Raw genomic sequence first — 21937 nt, forward strand, 5'->3', positions numbered from 1 at the left:
TCAGTCCTAGAGGAGTTCAGCCCGGACTGCTCCTTAGAAGGCCAGATCCTGAAGATGAAACTCAAATACTTTGGCCACCTCATGAGAAGGAAGGACTCCCTGGAGAAGAGCCTAATGCTGGGAGCGATCGAGGGCAAAAGAAGAAGGGGACGACAGAGAATGAGGTGGCTGGATGGCGTCACTGAAGCAGTCGGTGCTAACTTAAATGGACTCCGGGGAATGGTAGAGGACAGGGAGGCCTGGAGGATTATTGTCCATGGGGCCGCGATGGGTCGGACACGACTTCGCACCTAACAACAACAACAACAGAATGAATCTGCTGAACTGAGGACAATCACCCAAACAGCCTAAGCTGGGGCAGGGGTCAAAGTGCAGGTCAGACCCATTGGTGTGGGCTTCATTCTGTGCACGAACTCTAAGTGTATCCAGGAACACCTTCAGCATTTGTGTGATGGGTGAAGCCCCTCATGTGAGCAGTCAGAGTACTGGGTCGGACACGACTTCGCACATAACAACAACAAGCCGAGGAGGTCTTTTAAATGCTAAAAACTGTGCTGGAAAACTCGGCTTATGTGTGAGTATATACGGTCTACCATCAACCGCAACAAGCCCCTCCCCAGCACAGAGCCAGAAGGTCCTCTTATCTGGTGCCTAAATGGAACTTCATTCAATAGGAAGCTGAGCAACGGCCGTTCTGCACTGGGGGGGGGGGGGGGCGGGGGGAGCGATATGCCACAACTACGGATTTCTTCATAGAAGATTCTGATCTAGGCAAGGCTTAATTTCATGATTTATGTATTTGCCCCACTCTGCCAGGAACCTGCGGGTGATTCTCAATCGAGGCTCAGATCACGACCGTAGTGTGGCTGGCATTTTACCACTTTTGCCAAGCCGAACTACTAGGGCCTAATTGGCCCCAGAGCACCTAGCCAGAGTAATCACCCATAGATTGGACTTCGGCAACTCACTCTACGCCAGCTTGCCCTTATCCCTGATGCAGAAACTACAACTGGTCCAGAACGCGGCTGCCAGGGTCCTCACAGCAACACCTCGGAGGTCCCACATCCAGCCCACCCTCCAGCAGCTGCGCTGGCTCTCGGTGAAATTCTGCAACCGGCACAAGGTTCTGGTCATCACCTTTAAAGCCACATGCTGTCTGGGCCCAGTATGCCTGAGGGATCGCCTCTCTGCCTACACCCCTCAAAGAGCTTCACGCTCTGCCATCTGCAACTTTCTGGTGATCCCTGGCCCCAAGGAAGCCCCGCTTGACTTCAACCAGGGCCAGGGCTTTCTCTGTCCTGGCCCCCACCTGGTGGAGCGAGCTCCCAGAGGAGACCAGGGCGGAAGTAGAACAACTGTGCAGGGCCTGCAAAAAGGAGCTCCTCCGCCAGGCATTTGGTTGAGGTCAACCAGAACCACCGCTTCCAATCAGCCCCCCCCCCAGCCTCCCTCCTATGACCCTCACTGCAGAGTCACCCATCCCACTGGGCCACCAGTACACGTTGAATTATTGTTTTCCCCAGTGTTCTCGTTCCATAACATTTATTATTATTATTATTGTATTATTATAAACTGAGTTATTTGTATTGTTCCTGTTTGATGGAAACCACCCTGAGCCTTTGGGAAGGGCGGTATATACATATACTATAAATAATTATATTTATAACTTGCCTTTCTTCTTGCTTCAGTGTAGCCTACAATAATAGTTTAAACTTCTCTAGCTAAAACCAAAGATAAATTAGCAAGGTCCAAGCCCACTGCCCACTCTCCCCCTCTAAAAGATGCCTGCCACTCAAATCCCCTCTGCTAGCAAACAGGCCAGGTAGGGATGCCAGCCCCCAGGTGGGACCTGGGGATCCCCCAGAATTACAGCACTTCTGTACGATCAGTCCCACTGGAGATAACAGATGCTTTGGCGGGTGGGTTTAATGGCATTATACCCCACTGATGTCCCTGTCCTCCCCCCAAATCTCCAGGAGTTTCCCAACCTTGATCTGGAAATCCTGCCAGGAGCTGGGGGGGGGGGGCAGGACCTACCGGCCTTGTAGCTCCTCCTGAGGATCTCTAAGGAGAGGGCCCCCTCCCACCTCTTCCAGGAGCCCATATGGCGAGCCAGGGCCACGGTGCAAAAGGCCTGGGCCAGATGGGGCACCCTAAGTGGTAAGAGAGCCAACAGATGGCTGTGCGATGACTACAGTTGGCATACAGGGATATGGAGGAGGAGGACTGTCCCGCCCCATGGCTCATGCCCAAGTCATGTAGCTGAAGCACCCCAAAACATACAGGGAGCACTTTCTGTTCTTAACCACAGAGAGCTCCAGCAGACCTGGGCTTAAGGGGCAGGGCTTGAGACGCTCCTTTTTGCCAGATTCAAACCAGCAACATCACATTCTAGTCCTCTCAGTGAGCAGGGAGTAGCCGCCCCGCTAGGAGCCAGAATTCATATCGCCCTTTGGAGAGCTAGCAGAACACGTTTCCTTCACGTCACCTGGGAAGCTCCCCGTTCATCAAACTGCCCCTCTGCTGGGAGCCCACTAGTTTGCAGCAGCAGGCCTTATGTCTTTGCACTCCACCAATCTTCCACAGTGGCTTATGTCAGAGTAGAAACAGGCTGCTGACCTGCAACGGTGGTCCTTTCTGAGTGGTCATCCGTGTATTCACACTGGCAGGCGTGGCTTCTGAGCACTGCGATGCTTTGGAAGCTTTGACAGGGGTGGCCATTTTTGCCTGAACGTGACCAGTGGGTCTCCCCTCCATTCTTGTGTGGAGAACCGTGTTTAGAAACTAACTCTGGTTACCTAAGCAGTTAACTAGAGTTATCTTTATTAACCAGATTTTTAAACCAGGATTTATTCCAGTTTTGAAACTTGGTGGAAATAACTGCAGTTCCCCCCCCCACCTGCACTTACCTGTTACTGTCTTTGTGCCAGGGGAGGCACAGGTACTAGGGTGGGCAACCTTCAGGTGGAGACCACCTGGCATTAGAACTGATCTCCAGTTTACTGAGATCAGTTTGCTTGGAGAAAAAGAGCTATTTTGAAGGGTGGACACTGTCCTTGTACCTCCCCTCTCCAATTCCACCCCCAGGCGCCACTTCTAACACTTCCAGGCATTTCTGGACCAGGCAACCCCAGTTTTATATGCATCCCAGCTGAATGTCAAGTTTGTTGTTCTAAGAAACGTACAGCCCAAGACGATGAGTTTCTGCTTTTGGTCCAAATCCTGCAAGCAGGCTGAAAGTGCAGTAACAATAGAATGGGGGGGGGGCAGGAAAACCCAGGCGGCTAGGTTTGGGCTCGCCTGGCTCAGCCTTGGCCATGCGCCATCCCACGGAAGAGGGCAGTGCTGATGAGCATGCACAGGATGACTTTCCCAAGCCGCCACGTTAGAAAGAGGGATGTCCAAGTAGAAGACCCGGCCTTTGGGGCTGATGAGTGGGAAACTCCCAGGGAAAAATCCAGGTAATCCACAATAATTTTGGAAGGCTAAAAGGTATGGGATTGAAGTTACCTGTGATGATTCTCAGACCATGCTGAATGTTAGAAAAGCATAAGGATCAAGTGACAACACATTTCTCTCGGCTTGCTTTTGCAGCTTGAAGCATGATTCAGTCAGAAGACAGATCTGTCCTGACTCACTGCAAGCAGAAGTCTGTGCTGCACACGTCTGCTAATGTGTTGTTCAAGGGCTGGCCGTCCTAACTGGCATGCAGAACTCCATAGCCTGAAAACTGCCGCTTTCCCTTTTAAAAAGCTCCTAAGCCATTGTGGTCTCAGACAAAACTAGCAACACACGTGAGCAGCAGCCCAGGCAAGGGACCCCAATGACACAGAATCTCCTGTTTTGTTGCTTGTCAAAAAGCTCCCCGTTATAAACAGGAGTTTGGAAGAAGAACAAACTACATTTAACAACTTAGTTGCCTCACTCTCTTCCGAGAAGAGAAAACTGTACTTTCTGTCTGCATCCAGAGAAGGCTCTACTGGCTCAGGGGAATGCCGTCCTCCATGAGACCAAGACCTGCTTCAGGCAGGATAACGTCGATCATTGAACTGTTTGAACTCAAGCTTGTGGGGGAAACTCAATATACACGGCAAATTCTAATTTAAGGAAGACGTGCACTTCCTTTCAGATTCTTTTGTACATTCTTCAAATCCCTGGGTGGGACTGCTATAGTAAACCTGCTCCATCAGGCGATTTACCATATCAAAATCTGTGGCAAAATGAGCTTTGCTTAGTCACTGATTTCTGCATATACAACTGAACAATATTTATTTGTTCATTCGAGGATTTATATATCCTCCTTCTCAGTGGTACTGTCATGGGCCGGTTTATACATATAAAAATCCAATGAGCTAATACGATAAACAGTCAAATTAAAATACTAAACAATTTAAAGCAGTTTAAAATTGCTATTATCATTGTCACGTCAGCAAACAGTAATAACATGTAGCCAGTTTGATATTGATATTAGATTTGAGGAACCAGAGGAAAAAGGAGGGCAGGAGGGCAGGCAGGGGAAATATCTGAAGAAGGGAACAGTGACTCATGAAAGCCAATCCCCTGCCACAAATTTTGTTAGCCTTCAAGGTCCTACTCAGCTCTTAATCTTTCCTTCTACCACAGGCAGACTAAAACAGCCACCCATCTTGACTTACCCTATTCAAAATACCTTTCTTCTTCCCTACCTGGATTACCAAGCAGCTCCAAAACTCTACACCCTTTGATGCAGCAATGCCTCTATTCCAGGCAATTCTTCCAGAGACAACCCCATCAACATCTTGCACCTCCATTTGGAACGCATCTGCCCAATTTTGATTAGCCTGATGGTAAGTATCGTGCACTTCCCAAAGATACCATAGTCAGAAACTCCATTTAATGATTATAAGCTGATGTTTTAATTTGAGTAATCACGTTTAATAATCATGATGGGAGAACTGGCAGCTCTGACCAATGAGAGGTTTTGGTACAGAGACTTCTCCAGCGCCCAAACATACTGGCTGATTGGTTCAAGATACAAACTTCAGCCTTTTCTGACAGGGAAGATGCTGCAATTCCTTCATCCACTTAGTGGCCTTCGTCTGAACTTCTTCCAGCTCTGCAATATCCTTTTTTGAGAAGCAAGGAATCTCTAGAAGGATGCTCTTAGCACACACCTCGCCCCAAGGCACAATGCACAGGACTGTTCTGGAAAGGGCATGACCGACACACTGAAACGTAATCTAGCATTTTCTGCTAAGAGTCTGCCTTCCCTTCCATTGCTTAATGTAGCACATCTATTCTTCATTTCAGATTTCTGTAGATCTAGTCCTATTGCATTGCTTATTTGATATTTCATCCAACAGATTATGTTGAATTACACTATGTAACCGGCCTCGCATCTTGGTGAGAAACACATATACTATAAATAACGCAACTAATTTTTACAAATGTAGGCAATTCCTATCGACTTATGAGTTGCTAAAATAAAACCTAGCAGAGAAGATAATAATGCCACCTGCTCTGCGTTGCCGTGCAAACCTAAGCGGAAGTAGACCCCTTTAAGACCACTGACATGCGTGGACTTAGATGTCACTCTACTCAGGTTTGCATGGCTAGCTGCAGTAAGCAACAGAAGTCTTGTGTGTCTAACAAGACTGGCTCCAACTCCTGAAACAGGATGCTGGTACAGAAACCTGCTACTCTTTATCACAGAACTTGCAGAGAACCCTAGAATACCCCACTGAACCCCCAAGGGAACAAAATCAGCACTCCCTTTAAAATATAAGCAACAGAGGACTAAAAGCTGATTCAAGCATGCAAAACAGGACACAATAAATAAACCCTCCAACTAGCAGAGTCCCTTCTTTCTGATGAATCATTGTTCCGACTTTGCTTTAAGGCAGTGGTCCCCAACCTTTTTATCACCATGGACCGGTCAACGCTGGACAATTTTACTGAGGCCCGGGGGGGGGGTAGTCTTTTGCCGAGGGACGTTGCCGCTGCCTGAGCCCTGCTCCACTTGCTTTCCCGCTGGCACCCCTGACTTCCTGCCACCTGCTGGGGGGCACTGCCAGCAGCAGCTGTGCAGTGCCATGCCGAGGGGGAGCCCCAGCCACGGCAGCTGGGTGAGCCGGCAGCAGAGTAGCAGGGCTGCCCCCAAGGCAGCAGCCAGGGAGGAGGATGAGGAGGAGCCGCGGCCCAGTACCGACTGGTCTACGGAACGGTGTGTGTACATGTGAAAAGGGATCTTCAGCACCCTGCTCTGCTTCCATACCGACAAGCTGAATACCTGTGGGGCGAGGGCGATCCATGCAAATATACAAAGGAGCATGGACAAAGCCTGCCTTCCACTCCCTTTTTGCAAACACACAAAGATGGTAGAGACTGAAAGCAGCACAGCTGGGAATGGCAACACAAAGCAGCAGCAGCAGCAGCATCTGTGGAACACCTTTCTGCTTGGAGCAACCAGCCAGTTATAAAACAGCAAACAGGATTTAATGTCCCTCAGAACTCTTCACAAGGCTGGACATCCAGTACAAAAAAAAACATCCCCCCCCCCAAAAAAAAAGTGAGAAGAAAAAATATATTTCTGGTTTAGATGTAGAATCCCTCAGCCTGCAACCTGCAGCAACATAAAACAGAATACTTGCTTCTCAGGTTGTCTTTAGGCTGGGGACAAGAACAGACAGGTTATGCCAAGCACTTTGTAGAACAGGTGGGTTCTGCACCCGAGAGCAGCCTGTTCACAGGGACCGCGCAAGGTCCAGGTGGACACTAAGGGGGCTGGGCTCTGAGCACTACCTGGCTGCAAGACTGGCAGGAGCTTGAGGAAGCACAAAGCACAAGGGTAAGACTTGCCTGAGCCACAACTTCTGCAATCTGCAAGATGTGCCCGCTCCATCTGCAGAAACCTCTGGAGCCTGGAAGGCGACAGGACCAGATTCCCTGTCTTTTATTCATTTAAAACAGGAGTGACGGGTAGAAACGCCTGGTCTTATTTTGCTAAATCTGAATAAATCATGCAAACTAAGAGGGATATGCAAATCTATGGGTTTGATACGAGTTTATACAGGTCAAAGGAGTCTTCACATTACCCGGGGACAGAATTTAAAGAGCAGAGCACAGCTGGCTTGGATCCTGGTTAGTCCACGATATAAATACGAAGTACGTATTATAGTGTTTGTATCTCATGCCCTGCTTACAACATTGTTCTCCGCTCTTCCATTTTTGGGGACTGGGCCTCGGTCCCCCCGAGAGCTTCCGAATCAACATGGAAATTCAAACACTGGTTTCCAGCACTCTGCTGCACTAAACTTGCTCTCATTTTTAGCCTGCTCTTCCTCCAGAGTGTTCACGGGCTCTCATATTCCCGCTGGCTGTAGGAGTGGACTGTTCAGACCCCTCAGGACCAGAGAAAGCAAATACAACGACCGAAGAAAAAGATCAGCCAACTTGGCTAAGAATTAAAAGTGGAGTCAAATTCAGCTGAAGGTGTCACAAACAAACAAAGCTTCCGCCCACTCACCCCCTTCCCACACAACGGAGCCAAAATTAACAGACTCCATTTCCTGGTAGAGCAATGCTTGCTGACACCATCAAAATACCCCTCACAACACACACACACACACACACACACACACACACACTCATCGATAATGCTAAGAGCGCTATCCTTGAATCAAAGGAGCACTATCTGAGTGGGCGGTGGGGGGGGGAATCTCTCTCTCTCTCACCCCCCCCCCCCTGACAGCACGAAGGATGGAGAGTGTCATGGGGCTCAGCATTCTGTGTCCATCAGAAAGTTAAAATTCTGTGTTTTGGGACTGGCCTGAATTATGCACATTGAAAGTGTCTGCATAATTCCTTTAACTGTAGCACAGCTTTTGCTTGCGAGGTCTGCTTCCGAGCTGCTCCTCTCTATTGGAGGCATGTGGGGGCTGCCCTCCCTCCCGCCCTCCCTCCCTCCCTCCCGTCCTATGTGAAATGTACAATTCATTTTTAAGGTGTCCCTGCCTGAAGGGCATTGACAGGAACAAGAAGAAGTTCAAGAACTGTGAAAATAGAAACCTCTACATTAATAAGCAGCAAGAATGAGCCGTGGAGTGGAAAGGGCAGCCAGATGTGAAGAGAACCGGCTCCAGAAGGGATGGGACTTGGTGGAGTTTTTCCCAACTGCTTTGACATTGGGAGGAGCTCCTCCTTCTCAGTCCAGCTTGCAAATCCCACCCCAACACATGGGCATTTGGGGGGGGGGGGTTGGTTCTGCAACGTTTTCTTGTAGTAATAAGGAGAATGCTCATTAATTCACAAGGGTCACCTTGAAAGCTGGAATCTCGTGTGTTTAAGGATCAAAGCCGATGCTGGAAGAGCCAGGGACACATGCCCAGCACATTTCCTACTGCTAAGTAAGAAAGAGTAGACAAGGGGCCTCCTGATTTGGATCAGGGCCCTGACCTGTAGGTGGGCAGGAGCAGGAGGGGGCTGCAGCTTGTTTCTCCAGTCACAAACCAGATCTTGGAACTATTTGTCTAGAAGGTTTCCAGAAATGGCACAAATCCAGGTTCTGTGTTGGGAAAAGAGGAACGAGGCTTAAACTTGCCCCACAACCTTGATCCAGTCCCCCCATTAAACACACACACACACACACAAGGTGCTAATTGTGAAAAGTACATTCGAGTCGCAGTCAACTTAAGGCAACTCCTCCCGGGGGGGTTGAGGCAAAAGACATCCAGATCTGATTTACCCTTGCCCACCCACCTCTGCACAGCCAAAGAGTAACCAGGAATGATTCTGCTGAATTTCTGCGATCCAAATACAGTGGGCCAGCCTGGGCCATCCAGGTCAGTCGCAAATGCTACTTAGCAGTTTAAAAAGCTGGAAATCCACCTTGCATTTTGTCCGACTTAAATATCCTGCCGTGTTCTGAGAAGAACTGATGGGCAGAGGGATACTCAGAGAGTGGCTGGCTCAGTCCTCAGTAGATCCCTGTGAATTCTACCAACGACAGAAATACCAGACCACAGGCCCACCTAGCTGTGTGCTGACTTGTTTTGACTGGCAGCAGCTCCCTAAAGTCTCAAGCAAAGAAAGGAAGGAGATACAAGTAGCAGCACTGCTGCCATCCACCCCTCCAATATGTATGCACATCAGCTTAGTACAAGAACAAAACGAAGACGCTGGATCGCAAGTTCTCTCTCTCTGATCTAAGGGACAGGCATCGGACACTTGTTTGTCGAGAGCTGCTTGGATGAAGGCCCTCTCCAAAAAGCAATTGGGGCGTGGGGCAGGAGTCCACTCAAACGGAGCCCCAGCCGGTCGCTCTGCCTGCTTTGTGCTTTGCTCACCTTGACTGTCACACCCGGCAGCAGCCGCAAAAAGGGCTCCGACTCTATTAGTTTGCTGCTGCTTTTCCTGACCTCTGGACCCTTTAAACAAAGCAAGGCTGGTGAATTATAAATCAAATCCTCCTGCTGCGCTTCGAGCCACGTGGAATAAAAGGCAACAATTAATATTTAAGAGGAAAATACATTAAAGATTTTTAAAACACAAGGGCAAATTCCTGCCCTTAATATCTTTCCCACTGTGTTGGGGGGGAGCGAAAAAGAGGGGAAACACCCGCTGTGTTTTCAAGGCCTTCTTACAATAGGATTCCTTCAAAGGCAAGGCTGTGTGCCCATCCTGCATGGGCCCCCGGCACTCGCCCTCTTCCTCTGCCAGCCCCTCCGCCCCATCAGCAAACGCTCCCCCTGCTTCAAAAGCAACACATTTTTATCTCCAGCACTATCCCCTGCCAGTGCCTCAGAGTGATTTTGAAGAAGAAGAAGAAGAGCTGGTTCTTAGATGCCGCTTTTCCCTACCCGAAGGAGGCTCAAAGTGGCTTACAGTCGCCTTCCCATTCCTCTCCCCACAACAGACACCCTGTGGGGTCCTGGGCCAATTAGTTTTGTAGAACAAGAGGGGCACACAGGGAGGGAGGGAGGGAGGGCAAAGGCCCCAAGTGAGGGACTCCTGAGAGAGTCAACCCAAACCTTGAGATAGGTGGGTGGGATTGCTAGAGTAAACCAGTAAAATGTACACAGCAACAGTCAAGACAGACAGGCATAGCGATATACTGGTATAGTCAACCTTGCATGCCAAAGGCACCGATATGAAAGAAGACTGACAGGCATTGTTCCCCCTGATGTCATCACTATTAGAAAGCAGTTAAAAGGAACCACCACACACTGCCTTAAAAAACAGCACTTTTCTGGAATAGCTCTAAGCATTGTCCCTTCAACATGCCTTTAAGCTCCTCCTGACAGTCTTGCCCCTGTGTCTGAACTCTGAGCTGGGTCCCCTGAACTGATGGCCCAAGCTAGCCGATCTCGGACTTCAGCCCTGGTTGACACTTGGATGAGAGCCCTCCAGGGAAGCCCAGGGCAGACCCCTCTGCAAGCGCCTCTCCCCTTGAAAACCCCACAGGGTCACCACAAGTTGGCTGGAAACTCAACCAACCCCACCCCCCAATTAACGACTCAAACTTTCTGCATGTTGACATATTTTTGCAAAGAAGTAGGCAGATGTCCCCCTTGGTTCTAAGGTGTACAGAACTGTCATCACACATCACTATCCTACTTTCTATCCTGGCCAATGAGGGTCTTCCATGATACCCGACAAGGGCTGAATCTGCACTTACCTTTTTTATTCCTGTTGAATTCAGATCAATTTGAGCTCTGGTCTTTACTTCCCCCCCCCCCCCCATCCCGACTTGGAACAGAAAGTGCTCTGCACTTGATTTGGGGAGGGCGGAGGTTTTTTCCTCTTTTTGACTGCCGGTGGAGAAGCAGGCTCTTTCTCTAAGGAGAGCGGGGAGGGGGGGGGGGAGCCAAGCAGCCAGCCAGCAGAGAGTCAGTCTCTCAGTCGGCCTCTCAGAGAAGAGGCAAATCTCGGTTGGTTCTGGAGCACAGATTCCAGAGGGAAACAAAAAATAAATCTCAGGAGGAAAGTTTTGGAAGCATTTGAACTGACGCCCTGACCAATCAGGGCTTTGGAGGATCAGCAGCTTTAGTTCAAGAGCTGCCCTTTTAGTCATGCGATTTTTAAAATATCAAGGGTTTAAAGCACTCCAGGAAATCGTAAGGAAAAGGCAGGGTCACTTTGGATCAATCATGTTTGTTGCAGAGGGAAAATTTAAATCGCCCAAAATCAAAACGGAAATCAACGGGAGCATTAAAAGCCAACTAGGGAGGTAAAATATGGAGAGTCCTGGGCCAATTAGTACCCCTTGCTCTCCTCCCCTCCCCAACTGTGTCCAGTACGGATCTTCTGGCACTGCTTTTCCACAACAGACATACTCTTTCTTCAAAAAAAATTAACAAAAATCCTGCCCTTAATGCTGCTCTCTATCAATTATTCAACAACACATGCTGATAATGAGATCTAAGAACCACCTTCAGGTTTTTGTGAGCTTCACCTTTGATCTGGGGGTTGTCATTATCCTTGTGCCATAAGTCATGCAAGGCAGTTTGCTCCCCCTCCCCAAATTCCTTTCGGCTAAGACTGTACCACACACTCATGGTTGCTTCAGAGAATGGGGTCTATAGCATTATGACCTGCTGAGGCGGCCCCCCCCCCCCAAGCCTCACCCTCCCCAGCCTCCACTGATTCATTCATTCATTTCCCAGGCTGACGCTACTGGCTTGCCAGCTCCTGGAATTTCCTAACCCAGAGTTGGCAACCCTAACGTTACATCTGCTGCACCCCAATCTTATGCATGTCTACTCAGAGGTAGACCCAGCTGTGTTAATGAGGGCTTACTCCCAAGTAATCCTATGTCTAATCTCCTTAATAACAGCTAACATCCAATGCCCGATGGAGAAAGTGAAGAAATGCAAATGAATCAATGTTATACAAAGCCAGGTATGTAGGATGACAGGCTTATAATGGAACAGCCACCCAGAGGGCTGCCCAAGGAGACCAAGGAGGTGGTGCTTCGTAAGCCAGAAGAGAATTGACTCTTCACAAGGCGTCTTGTGAAACAGGGATGGAGTAGTTATGTCCTTGCCGACTGGCTCCGCCATATCTTCAATGCTTTGCTATTACGGACCTTCCCATTTCATAGATGAGGAGAGTGAAGGCAGAAGACAATGGCTGCATATTCTTGCGTAGATGGACTGATTCCACATTCGTAATTGTTCTGGTGAGTAGCTGTGTTGGTCTGAAGCAGCAGAACAAATTCTGGGTTTGGGGGTACCTTAAAGACCAGCAATTCTGTATTCAGCACGTAAGCTTTTATGTGCATGCACACTTCAGATCCTGAAGTGCACATGCACATGAAAGCTTATCCCTTGAATAAACATTGTTGGTCTTCCAGGTACCCCTGGACTCCGACTCTGTTCCATGATTGTTCTGTCCCACTCAATACGATTAACCTGAAACCTATGGAGTTTCCCCACAAACGCCACATCAGAACATACTTTGGTCCATGCTGAAATAACCACACTGACTTGCCATTTGTATCCCACCTGACAACGTACTAATGAGAGACGGGTCTGACTAGCTTCCGCCAGGTTACTGCAGCCTGAGTCTTCAAGCCCTACCTGGGACTTTAACCAGACTTGGCCTGATTCATACAAGTATGTTCTAAATTCAGAAATGAATCTCACCTGATGCTGAGGTGGGTTGGCATGTTGCACTGGATCAATACAAGGATTTTACAAATAAGGTACTTTGTTCACAATCCAGCACATACTAGTTCAATGTACTTGGTAAGGATTTTCAGGAGCGTTGCAAGTTCTGATCTGTTCCTGCTCCAAAGTATTTACAAGACTGGCTGAACCCCTGAAAAATATCTTGGGAAAGTCCATTTGCATTGACTTTAACATGTATGTGAGTGTGGAAGGAGGTGAAGAACGGCAAGAATGCACTGTGTGTATTAACTACGCCTGTGCAAAACACTCGTGACAGTTTCTAATGAATAAAATCCAAACAGAGCAGGCGGGAACCTCATCTTACCTTTTATTGTCACTCAATGCCTTTCCCAAAACTGAACAACAGTTTGCTTGTTATTATCAGCTATATCTGTGCAGTACCCTTGACTACTCTTTTCAAGGTCACTCAGGATGGAAGGCAGGAAGAGAACGCCGACATTCAGATATGGCCATGAGAGAGAGAGAGAGCGAGGGAGCATAAAAACTCACAGTGAACATTTCAACTTCTATTTGCCTCTCCACACTATTTTATTTCTCGTTCTGAGTGTCCCTATCACAGATTTGTCTCATCTTGACAGTGCTGTCTTCCGCAGAGCTGCTTATTCCAGACCGTGCCCCCCCCCGAAAGGAAATAATTTCTACTTACGTGAGTGCAAAATCTTTCTGGGGGGTTCCCACAGGTGATCTCTGAGGGATCCACTTTCACTGTCATGTAGCCCTTCATCTGCATTGCCTTAGGCTGGCAGGCATAGAACTCCCACATGGGCCCGTCATCGGTGGTCACCCAGGACTTGCAGATGTCATACTGTCCCATGACCAGTGGGAGGCAGTGCAAGAGGAAAGCAGCGTGGTGCAGCATGGTAGCTGGGACCAAGCACCGAGCTCCTGGGCAAGGGAGAGGCCAAGAGTCTCCGGCAAAGCAGACACCAGCTGAGGGGAGGCTGTCTGGATCAGCATGGAATCTCCACGTCTGACAGAAAGCAGTGGAAGCTAACAGTGTCCAGGGAGACCCACAAATGCCCCAACGTTGGATGTGGATTTAGGGGAGGGAAAGGTCTCTGCGATGGACACACGGCTACGGGTGATGCAGTTCACAAAACGTGGATCACACTTTGCAAGTTTGCTGATCAGCAGTCAAAAGTCTTCCTTAACTTCATTTTTCTTTTCTTTTCCTTCTTTTGGGAAAAAGGAGTGTATAAGGGATCTTCCAAACCAGAGTGAAAGTATCTAGAGGTGACTCTCCTGAGCCAAATCAATAGAGCTCTCAAGTTCTGATTCCGTAATGAAATTTGATCGGTGCAGGTGGAGGCGGAATTGGAGATGCTCTGCGGTTGGGGCGAGATCAAGTTTTCTCCAACCTTTATCTTCTGCTACAAAGTGAATCTTTCTAAAGTGCTTGCCGCTGCAGTACGCTTTAATTTTTTAAAGGGAAAAATACTTTATGTAAAAAAATAGTGTAGAAGCATGATGTGGAGCTTCGAAAGTGCGTAAATAATATCTTTGGGAAAATACTTTCCAAGAAAATAATTGTAGTTTTTTAAAGCAAAAATCTTGAGTTGGCAAGTTTGGCTCTTGTCTATGGAAACCATACTCTGGGCATCCGATTCAGAACTCCTCTTTTCGGTCTTCCTTCCAAACCGTTGAGGCACTCATCGATAACAGCTGCTGGTTGATGCCGCTTTTCGCCAACTGGGTGTGAAGCATCCAAAGCTCTCAGCTAGAGACCAGGCATTTTCCTGAGTCCTACTGCCTGCAATAAAGGGCAAGGGGGAATGAAATGTACTGAGGAAAACATTCATGACAGCGAAATCTCTACCAATCATTTAAAGCCGAGCATAACTTCCCAGAGGTGACTGCCACATGGCAAGGGCTGCAAGGAGGTAGTGCTTTGAAGAGCCGTGCCTCGGCTATTACCCAGCACACCGGCAATTCCCCTAATATAAGGAAGGGGAGGGAAGGAATTGCGTACGAGCAGACACAGGAAGGGAGACTGAAACCTGATCAATCTTCAAAAGCCGTGCCGGATAAATAATACAGCCGGACAACCGGAGACAGTCCAGCTTTCACCTGGAGGATTTATTTGAACAATGAAATTTAATAAAAAAAAACAATTTGAAAGACTAATCACATTTCAGGTTCTCCTAATACACAAAGAGCAGTGACCTCCCCTAGTGCTCATGGGAATTTAATCCAGCATCTGTGCAGTCGTGGGCACTCTCCCCCCAATAGAGCTACGCTGGAGGTGGGGGGGGGAGCTCAATCACAAATCAAAATGAGTAAGAACCACCCAGGCTCACAGTCAAGCCAGCATTTCCACTGCTCAAAACACACACACACAATACCCCCGGGCAAATCCTAAGGAGGGTTCTTTTAAAGAAAAACAGCCTCTTGAGCACAGAAAAGTCTCTTTTATTCCACAACTTTCATGCCATTGAATGATTGCTTGAATAGGGTGCGCACTGGACTTCTTTCATGATCTCTCATTTGTGTGCAAGGTTCCAGGTTGCATCTCCAGGCACACACAAAGGAAGAGGCCTGTCTGCTGATGCTGCCAGTGTGTCATTTCTCCCCCTTGAAGGGGAAAGAAAGCTAACCTGGATCAAGGTACTTCGCCCCCCAAAAGCAAGCCCCTCTCCTTCCGACTTCCCTGCCGAGCTGTTTACAGGGCTGCCTTGGCCCAGAATAAACTTCCAAAGCCAGAAAAGTCTGCCTGCTATTTTTGAAGTCATGAGTGAATAAAGGGGGGGGGGGGAAGGGGGGCACAAAAATTTCCCCATAAGCTCTGCTGACATCAGGCTCTCCTTTTCATGACAAATATCTTGCTTTAGCACAGCAAATTTCTCCCTGGATTTTACCATGTTCATCATGCTAAGAGAGGTGAAGATTTTGCCATACAATTCCATGGGGGTTTTTTTTGGGGGGGGGGGGGATGGGGCTGTTTCTTGCTAATGGGAGAAACAGGAGATCAGCCTAACGGGGCCGGTTCATAAGCGCAGAGAAATCGCAGGTGGCCCTGGGGCAGAAGGAGGGGGAAGTTGAGCGGCGAGGGCGAGGGACCAGGAATGTCGGGGGCCGCCTGGGAGCACGTGGGCGAGAACAGCGGCGTCCAGAGGTCCTTAACGAGGGCCAGCGCCGATCTTCCCGGAGAGTATTGGGAGCGGCGCTTCCCGGCCCCGGCCGCCTCGGGGGCTCCGGTTGCTCGCAAGGGGCGCGCGAAGGTAGACTCGGTGGGCTCTCGGGGCTCCGTGGCACGGGCGGCCTCCGGAGAGAAGGAGGCGAGCCCGGGCCGGCCGCGGGAGGCCGGGCTGAACTTAACCGCAGAAGGCCAGCGAAGCCCGAAGTTGGCGGGCCGGGCGCCTGGACGGGGCTTCTGCGGCGGCCCCGGAGGCGGCATCCCCGCGAGGCTCCGGCTCTGGGCGGCGGCGCGCTCCCTCGCCCGCCCGCGGACCTCTGCGCCTCTGCCCGCCCCACGGACGGCGGCGCCTCCACGAACCCGCCAGCGCCCAGCCCGGCCCGGGACGGCGGCCCCGCGGACAGCGCCTCGCCCCGCAACTTTCCCGCCGCTCCAGCCGCCTCGCTCGCCTCGCCTCGCCCCCGGCGCTCGGCTGCTCTTACCGGGATCCGCGGCGGGCGGGCGGCTGGGTCCGGCGCGGGCGAGGCGAGGCGAGGCGAGGCGAGGGCGGCGGCTGTCCGTCCCCGTCCCCCCTCCTCCTCCTCCTCCTCCTCCTCCCGGTCCCCGCTCGCCGGCCAAGTGGGGCGGTGGGAGTCGCGCGGCAGGCTCAACTTTTCCGCGGCCAGAGGCCGGCGCCGCCCGGGAGGCTCCTGCCCCGCGCCATCCCTCCCTCCCTCCCTGCCTGCCGCCTCCTGCTCCTGCTCGTGCCGCTGCTGCGGGCGGGCGGGCGAGTTGCTGGCGAGGCGAGGCGCGGCGCCGAGTGCCATCCCTTGGGCGGCCGGCCGGGCTTTTATGGGCTCCGCGCTGCGTAACTTCCTCCGTGGCGCCGCTCCCACACCCCGGCCCGCCGGCGAGGGAGGCGAGGGAGGCGCCTCTTAAAGGGCCAGCCGGGAAAGGACGCCGGGCGGGGGGGGGGGGGGTCCGGCCTCGCAGGGCTCGTCCGGGGCGGCGGGTTGCCCACCGGGGGCGCCTCCCCCCTGCCGTGCCCCCTCCCCCGGGCTCCCCTTGCCCCCTCCCGCAGGCCGCCCAGAAACCTGGCCTCCTTTAAGATGCCACAAGACTCTTCAGAGATGGCTCAAGGTGGGCAGCCCCCTTGCCATGCAGGACAAGAGCAGCGTCTTACAGACCAACAGAAAGAGGCTTTTTTTGGGGGGGGGGGAATAAACTTTTGAGAGTCAAAATTGCCTCCCCCCCCAAAAAAAATCTTGTTTCTGGACTCCGTTCCAGCTCAACGGCACTCTTCACGGCTCTGCCTTGAGCCTTGCGTGATCCGTGGGGATGCCGTGCCTCCCGACTCCTGCCACTCAGTCCTCCTTCCTCTGGCTCCTCCTGCCCTCCGAAGAGATGCTTCCCCCAAAGCCCAACACTCTGAGGCAGCCCAGCGCAAAGCTCTTGGTGCATCTCCCCAGGAGTCAACCCCGAAGTGGCCACCGGCTGACTCCTTTGGGGACTTTCCGTTCAAGGGAATACGGAGCCCTGCAAAACACCCCAGGAGTAAGAACTGGGTGCCGGGCTCTTTGGCCTGGCTTTCCAAACTGCCATGGCTTCTGTCCACCACCCGGGTTGTCCCCTGCTACGTTGTTTCCCCCAAATCTGCTTGGGTAGATTTCTGGAAAGATCATAGTCTATGGGGATAGCCAGCTTGGTGCAGTGGTTAGGAGTGCGGACTTCTAATCTGGCATGCCAGGTTCGATTCTGCGCTCCCCCACATGCAGCCAGCTGGATGACCCTGGGCTCCCCACAGCACTGATAAAACTGTTCTGACCAAGAGGGATCTCAGAGCTCTCTCAGCCTCACCCACCTCACAGGGTGTCTGTTGTGGGGAGAGGAGAGGGAGGGCGACTGGAAGCCCCTTTGAGCCTCCTTCAGGTAGAGAAAAGCGGCATCTGAGAACCAACTCTTCTTCTTCTTCTTCTTCTTCTTCTTCTTCTTCTTCTTCTCCTTCAGTGATCTCAGGGCTCTCTCAGCCTCCCCTCCCTCACAGGGTGTCTGTTGTGGGGAGAGGAAAGGTAAAGGTGACTGTAAGCCGCTTTGAGGCCCCTTCAGGTAGAGAAAAGCAGCATATAAGAACCTCCCTTCCTTCACAGGTTATCTGTTGTGTAAGCCAGGGGTAGTCAACCTGTGGTCCTCCAGATGTTCCTGAACTACGATTCCCATGAGCCCCTGTGTTTCCTTTGAGGCTCCTTCGGGTAGAGAAAAGCGGCATATAAGAACCAACTCTTCTTCTTCTACATGGGCTCAGTCAGCATGAGGATAGGATGGTACAGGGTTTGTTTTTTTTTTAACCTTTTTGCCTACATGGCCACCAGTTCCCCCAAATCCCCTTGGCCCTAGTTTGTTATTTGCCAGCTTTCTAATATATAACAATTCCTTTAAAAAATGAAAGCAGCAAAAGCCTGCACATGGCGAAAGGGTGGGAATAGTAGGCTGGGGGAGGGGGGAGTGCCGAGGGGAAACAAAATGCTCCTCCTGTGTGGCTGCTCTGCTGTCAGCAGCTGTCAGTGCCCAACAGGCAATCCCACCCCGTCCCCAGGGAAGCCACCTCATGATTATGTATGAAAACAGACAGGAAGTTCCGCTCACTAGAACTTTGGTCTTCAAATGATGGGGGGATCCCAAGAAAAACAGAAGAGCATCAGAAGAGCCCTGCTAGGTCAGGCCAGTGGCCCATCTTGTCCAGCCTCCTATCTTAAGCAGTCAGGACAGCCCACAACAAGGTATGAAAACCAAGATTTCCCTTGAACTGGCTTCCTGTCCCTAGATTCAGACTGCCTCTGAATGTGTAGGTTCCTTTAATCACAATGGGTAGTAGCCCCTCATGGACCACTAATGTGCTTAGCCCCCTTTTAAAGCCATCTGTGGCAATCCTGATCCGAAATGACATCTCCTTCAGGGCTCTCAGGAATTGAGTGTGTGGGCCTCGGGTGGGACACAGCCGAGAGCGTGGCCACCTGCCTGGCGTACTGCGCACCCAATGCACCCCCAGATGCCCTGCCTGCCCTGCTAGAGGCGGCTGCCGCCTGGACATTACAGTTCCCCAGACTACTGATTCTGGGGGACTTTAATGTCCATGCAGAACTGCCGCCCTCAGCCATGGTGACACTGGGGCTCTCGCAATTTGCTGTTCGCCCTACGCATCAAGCGGGTCACACCCTGGACCTGACTTTCGTTGTGGGGTTGAGCGTGGATCCGGTCACGGCTACGGCTGTGCCACGGTCGGACCACTATACCCTGAAGACTCGGCTTAGGTTGCCATCTCCCCCTCACTTGGGCGCCGAGCACATTTCAGCTCGCCCACGGAGACTTATGGATCCGATTGGATTCCTGAATGCTCTGCGAGACCCAATGCCTCCCGGCACTTCTCTAGATGGCCTGGTCAGCAATTGGCATGACAGGATGCTGGCAGCCATTGATGAGAGAGCTCCCAAACATCCTCTCTGACCCCGTCTCATGTGGGCTCCATGGTATACGGAGGAGCTCCGCCAGAAGAAACGGGAACTGGGATGGCTAGAGCAAGTTTGGAGGAAGACTCGCAACAAAGAATCGAGAGCATCTTATAGAATGCAGTTAAGAGCCTAAGAGATGGCGGTGAAGTCAGTGAAACACAACTTTTACTCGACTAGTATCACGTCTGCGCACTCACGCCCAGCACAACTATTTAGGGTAGTCCGATCTCTCACCGCCCTTGATGAAGGGCGCCAAAACAATAGCCAATTGGACATTAGCTGTGAGGCGTTTGCGAGTCACTTCGCAGAAAATCTTGAGGCTTCGCCATGACCTTATAGAATCATAGAATCCTAGAGTGGGAAGGGGCCATACAGGCCATCTAGTCCAACCCCCTGCTCAACGCAGGACTAGCCCAGAGCATCCTAAAGCATCCAAGAAAAGTGTGTCTCCAGCCTTTGCTTGAAGACTGCCAGTGAGGGGGAGCTCACCACCTCCTTAGGCAGCCTATTCCACTGCTGAACTACTCTGACTGATTTTTTTTTCCTGATATCTAGCCTATATCGTTGTACTTGAAGTTTAAACCCATTACTGCGTGTCCTCTCCTCTGCAGCCAACGGGAACAGCATCCTGCCCTCCTCCAAGTGACAACCTTTCAAATACTTAAAGAGGGCTATCATGTCCCCTCTCAACCTCCTTTTCTCCAAGCTGAACATTCCCAAGTCCCTCAACCTATCTTCATAGGGCTTGGTCCCTTGGCCCCAGATCATCCTCGTCGCTCTCCTCTGTACCCTTTCAATTTTATCTACATCCTTCTTGAAGTGAGGCCTCCAGAACTGCACACAGTACTCCAGGTGTGGTCTGACCAGTGCCGTATACAATGGGACTATGACATCTTGTGATTTTGATGTGATGCCCCTGTTGATACAGCCCAAAATGGCATTTGCCTTTTTTACCGCTGCATCACACTGCCTGCTCATGTTTAGTTTACAATCCACAAGTACCTCAAGGTCTCGCTCACACACAGTGTTACCTAGAAGCATATCCCCCAGCCGGTAGGCATGCTTTTCATTTTTCTGACCCAGATGCAGAACTTTACACTTATCTTTATTAAATTGCATCTTGTTCTTATTTGCCCATTTTTCCATTGTGTTCAGATCTCGTTGAACTCTGTCTCTATCTTCCGGAGTATTTGCCAGTCCTCCCAATTTGGTGTCATCTGCAAACTTGATGAGTAGTCCCTCCACCCCCTCATCTAGATCATTAATAAATATGTTAAAAAGTACCGGGCTGAGCACCGAGCCCTGAGGTATCCCGCTACTCACCTCCCTCCAGTCTGATGAAACGCCATTGACAACAACTCTTTGAGTGCGGTTCTCTAACCAATTCCCTATCCACCTAACTATCTGAAAATCCAGAATCCAGTCCTTCAATTTATCCATCAGAACATCATGGGGAACGTCACCTTCCTTCAACTTTGGACACAGAAAGTGAACTAGAGGCCCCTTGGCCGTCTTTGGAGAGGACAATGAGTCACTTCAGACGACTCTCACAAACTAAAGTGGACAGGATGCTAGCAGCAACGAGGCCAATCACTTGCCCACTAGACCCCTGCCCATCGTGGCTCCTAAAAACAGCAGACAGAAGAATAGGAGCCCCCCTCTGGGAAATAATTAACCTCTCCCTCTCTACACGAGAATTCCCGGAGGGTCTAAAAGAGGCAGTGGTACGCCCATTACTCAAGAAACCATCCCTGGCTGCTCAAGACCCTGACAACTATCGCCCCGGTTCGCACTTAGCGTTTCTGGGGAAGATAGTTGAAAGGGCTACTGTGGACCAAATATCAGCATTCCTGGAGGAAACTTCAGCCCTTGACCCATTTCAGTAGGGCTTCCCGCCTGGACATGGGGTGGAGACAGTGCCAATCAATCTGATGGACGACCTCCGATGCCAGCTAGACCGTGGCGGGTCAGCACTGCTCATACTATTAGACCTATCAGCAGTGTTTGACACAGTAGACCATGAGCTCCTACCTCACCACCTCGCCAACGCCAGAATACGGGGAACAGCCCTCAAATGGCTGAATTCCTTCCTCCGGGGCCATGGACAGAGGGTAGTGATAGGAGAGAGAACATCTAACCAACACCAGCTCACATGTGCAGTCCCACAAAGAGCAGTCCTCTCTCCTCTTTCCTTGGGAGCAAAGTCTTGTTCTAATTCTAGGAGATCCCCCAGTGATAATTCCGGGACCTCAACCCAGCCTCAACTATACGCCTGGTGGAAGAGCTCCATCTTGAAGGCCCTGCGGAAAGCTGGTAACTCTGGCAGTTGCCTCAGCTCTTCCGGAAGCTCATTCCACCAGGCTGGGGCAAGGGCCGGAAAAGCCATGGCCCTGGTCAAGGCCAGGCGAATGTCCCAGGGGCCCAGAACAACCAGCAGATTCATACCCGCAGAGTGGAGTGACCTGAGGGGGGCAAAGGCAGACAAGTGGTCCCACAGATATGCCGGGCCCAAGCCATGTATAGCCTTAAAGGTTAAAACCAATACCTTAAACTTGATCTGGCAACAGATTGGTAACCAGTGCAGATGTTGTAGCACCAGCTGAATGTGGGCCCTCCAAGGTGTACCAGTGAGGACCCTGGCAGCCGCGTTT

General features: G+C 50.9%; 1 protein-coding gene across 3 annotated transcripts in view; it reads right to left on the bottom strand.

Annotated features, from left to right (window-relative positions):
* NTNG2 (netrin G2) overlaps window positions 1–16672 on the bottom strand; it is a 137264-nt gene extending 120592 nt beyond the window's left edge. The window contains exons 1-2 of one of the 3 annotated variants that reach the window (XM_077307018.1): window positions 16284–16672; window positions 13315–14418 (exon numbers count right to left, since the gene is read on the bottom strand). In XM_077307018.1, the coding sequence (XP_077163133.1) occupies window positions 13315–13527 (213 nt within the window). In that variant the 5' untranslated portion in view covers window positions 13528–14418; window positions 16284–16672. The remainder of the gene's footprint in view (window positions 1–13314; window positions 14419–16283) is intronic. The other 2 variants (XM_077307019.1, XM_077307020.1) reach the window with 2 other exon arrangements.
* Between the last annotated feature and the right edge of the window lie 5265 nt (window positions 16673–21937).

This window comes from Paroedura picta, chromosome 12 (assembly GCF_049243985.1).
Source record: "Paroedura picta isolate Pp20150507F chromosome 12, Ppicta_v3.0, whole genome shotgun sequence".
Classification (NCBI taxonomy): Eukaryota; Metazoa; Chordata; class Lepidosauria; order Squamata; family Gekkonidae; genus Paroedura; species Paroedura picta.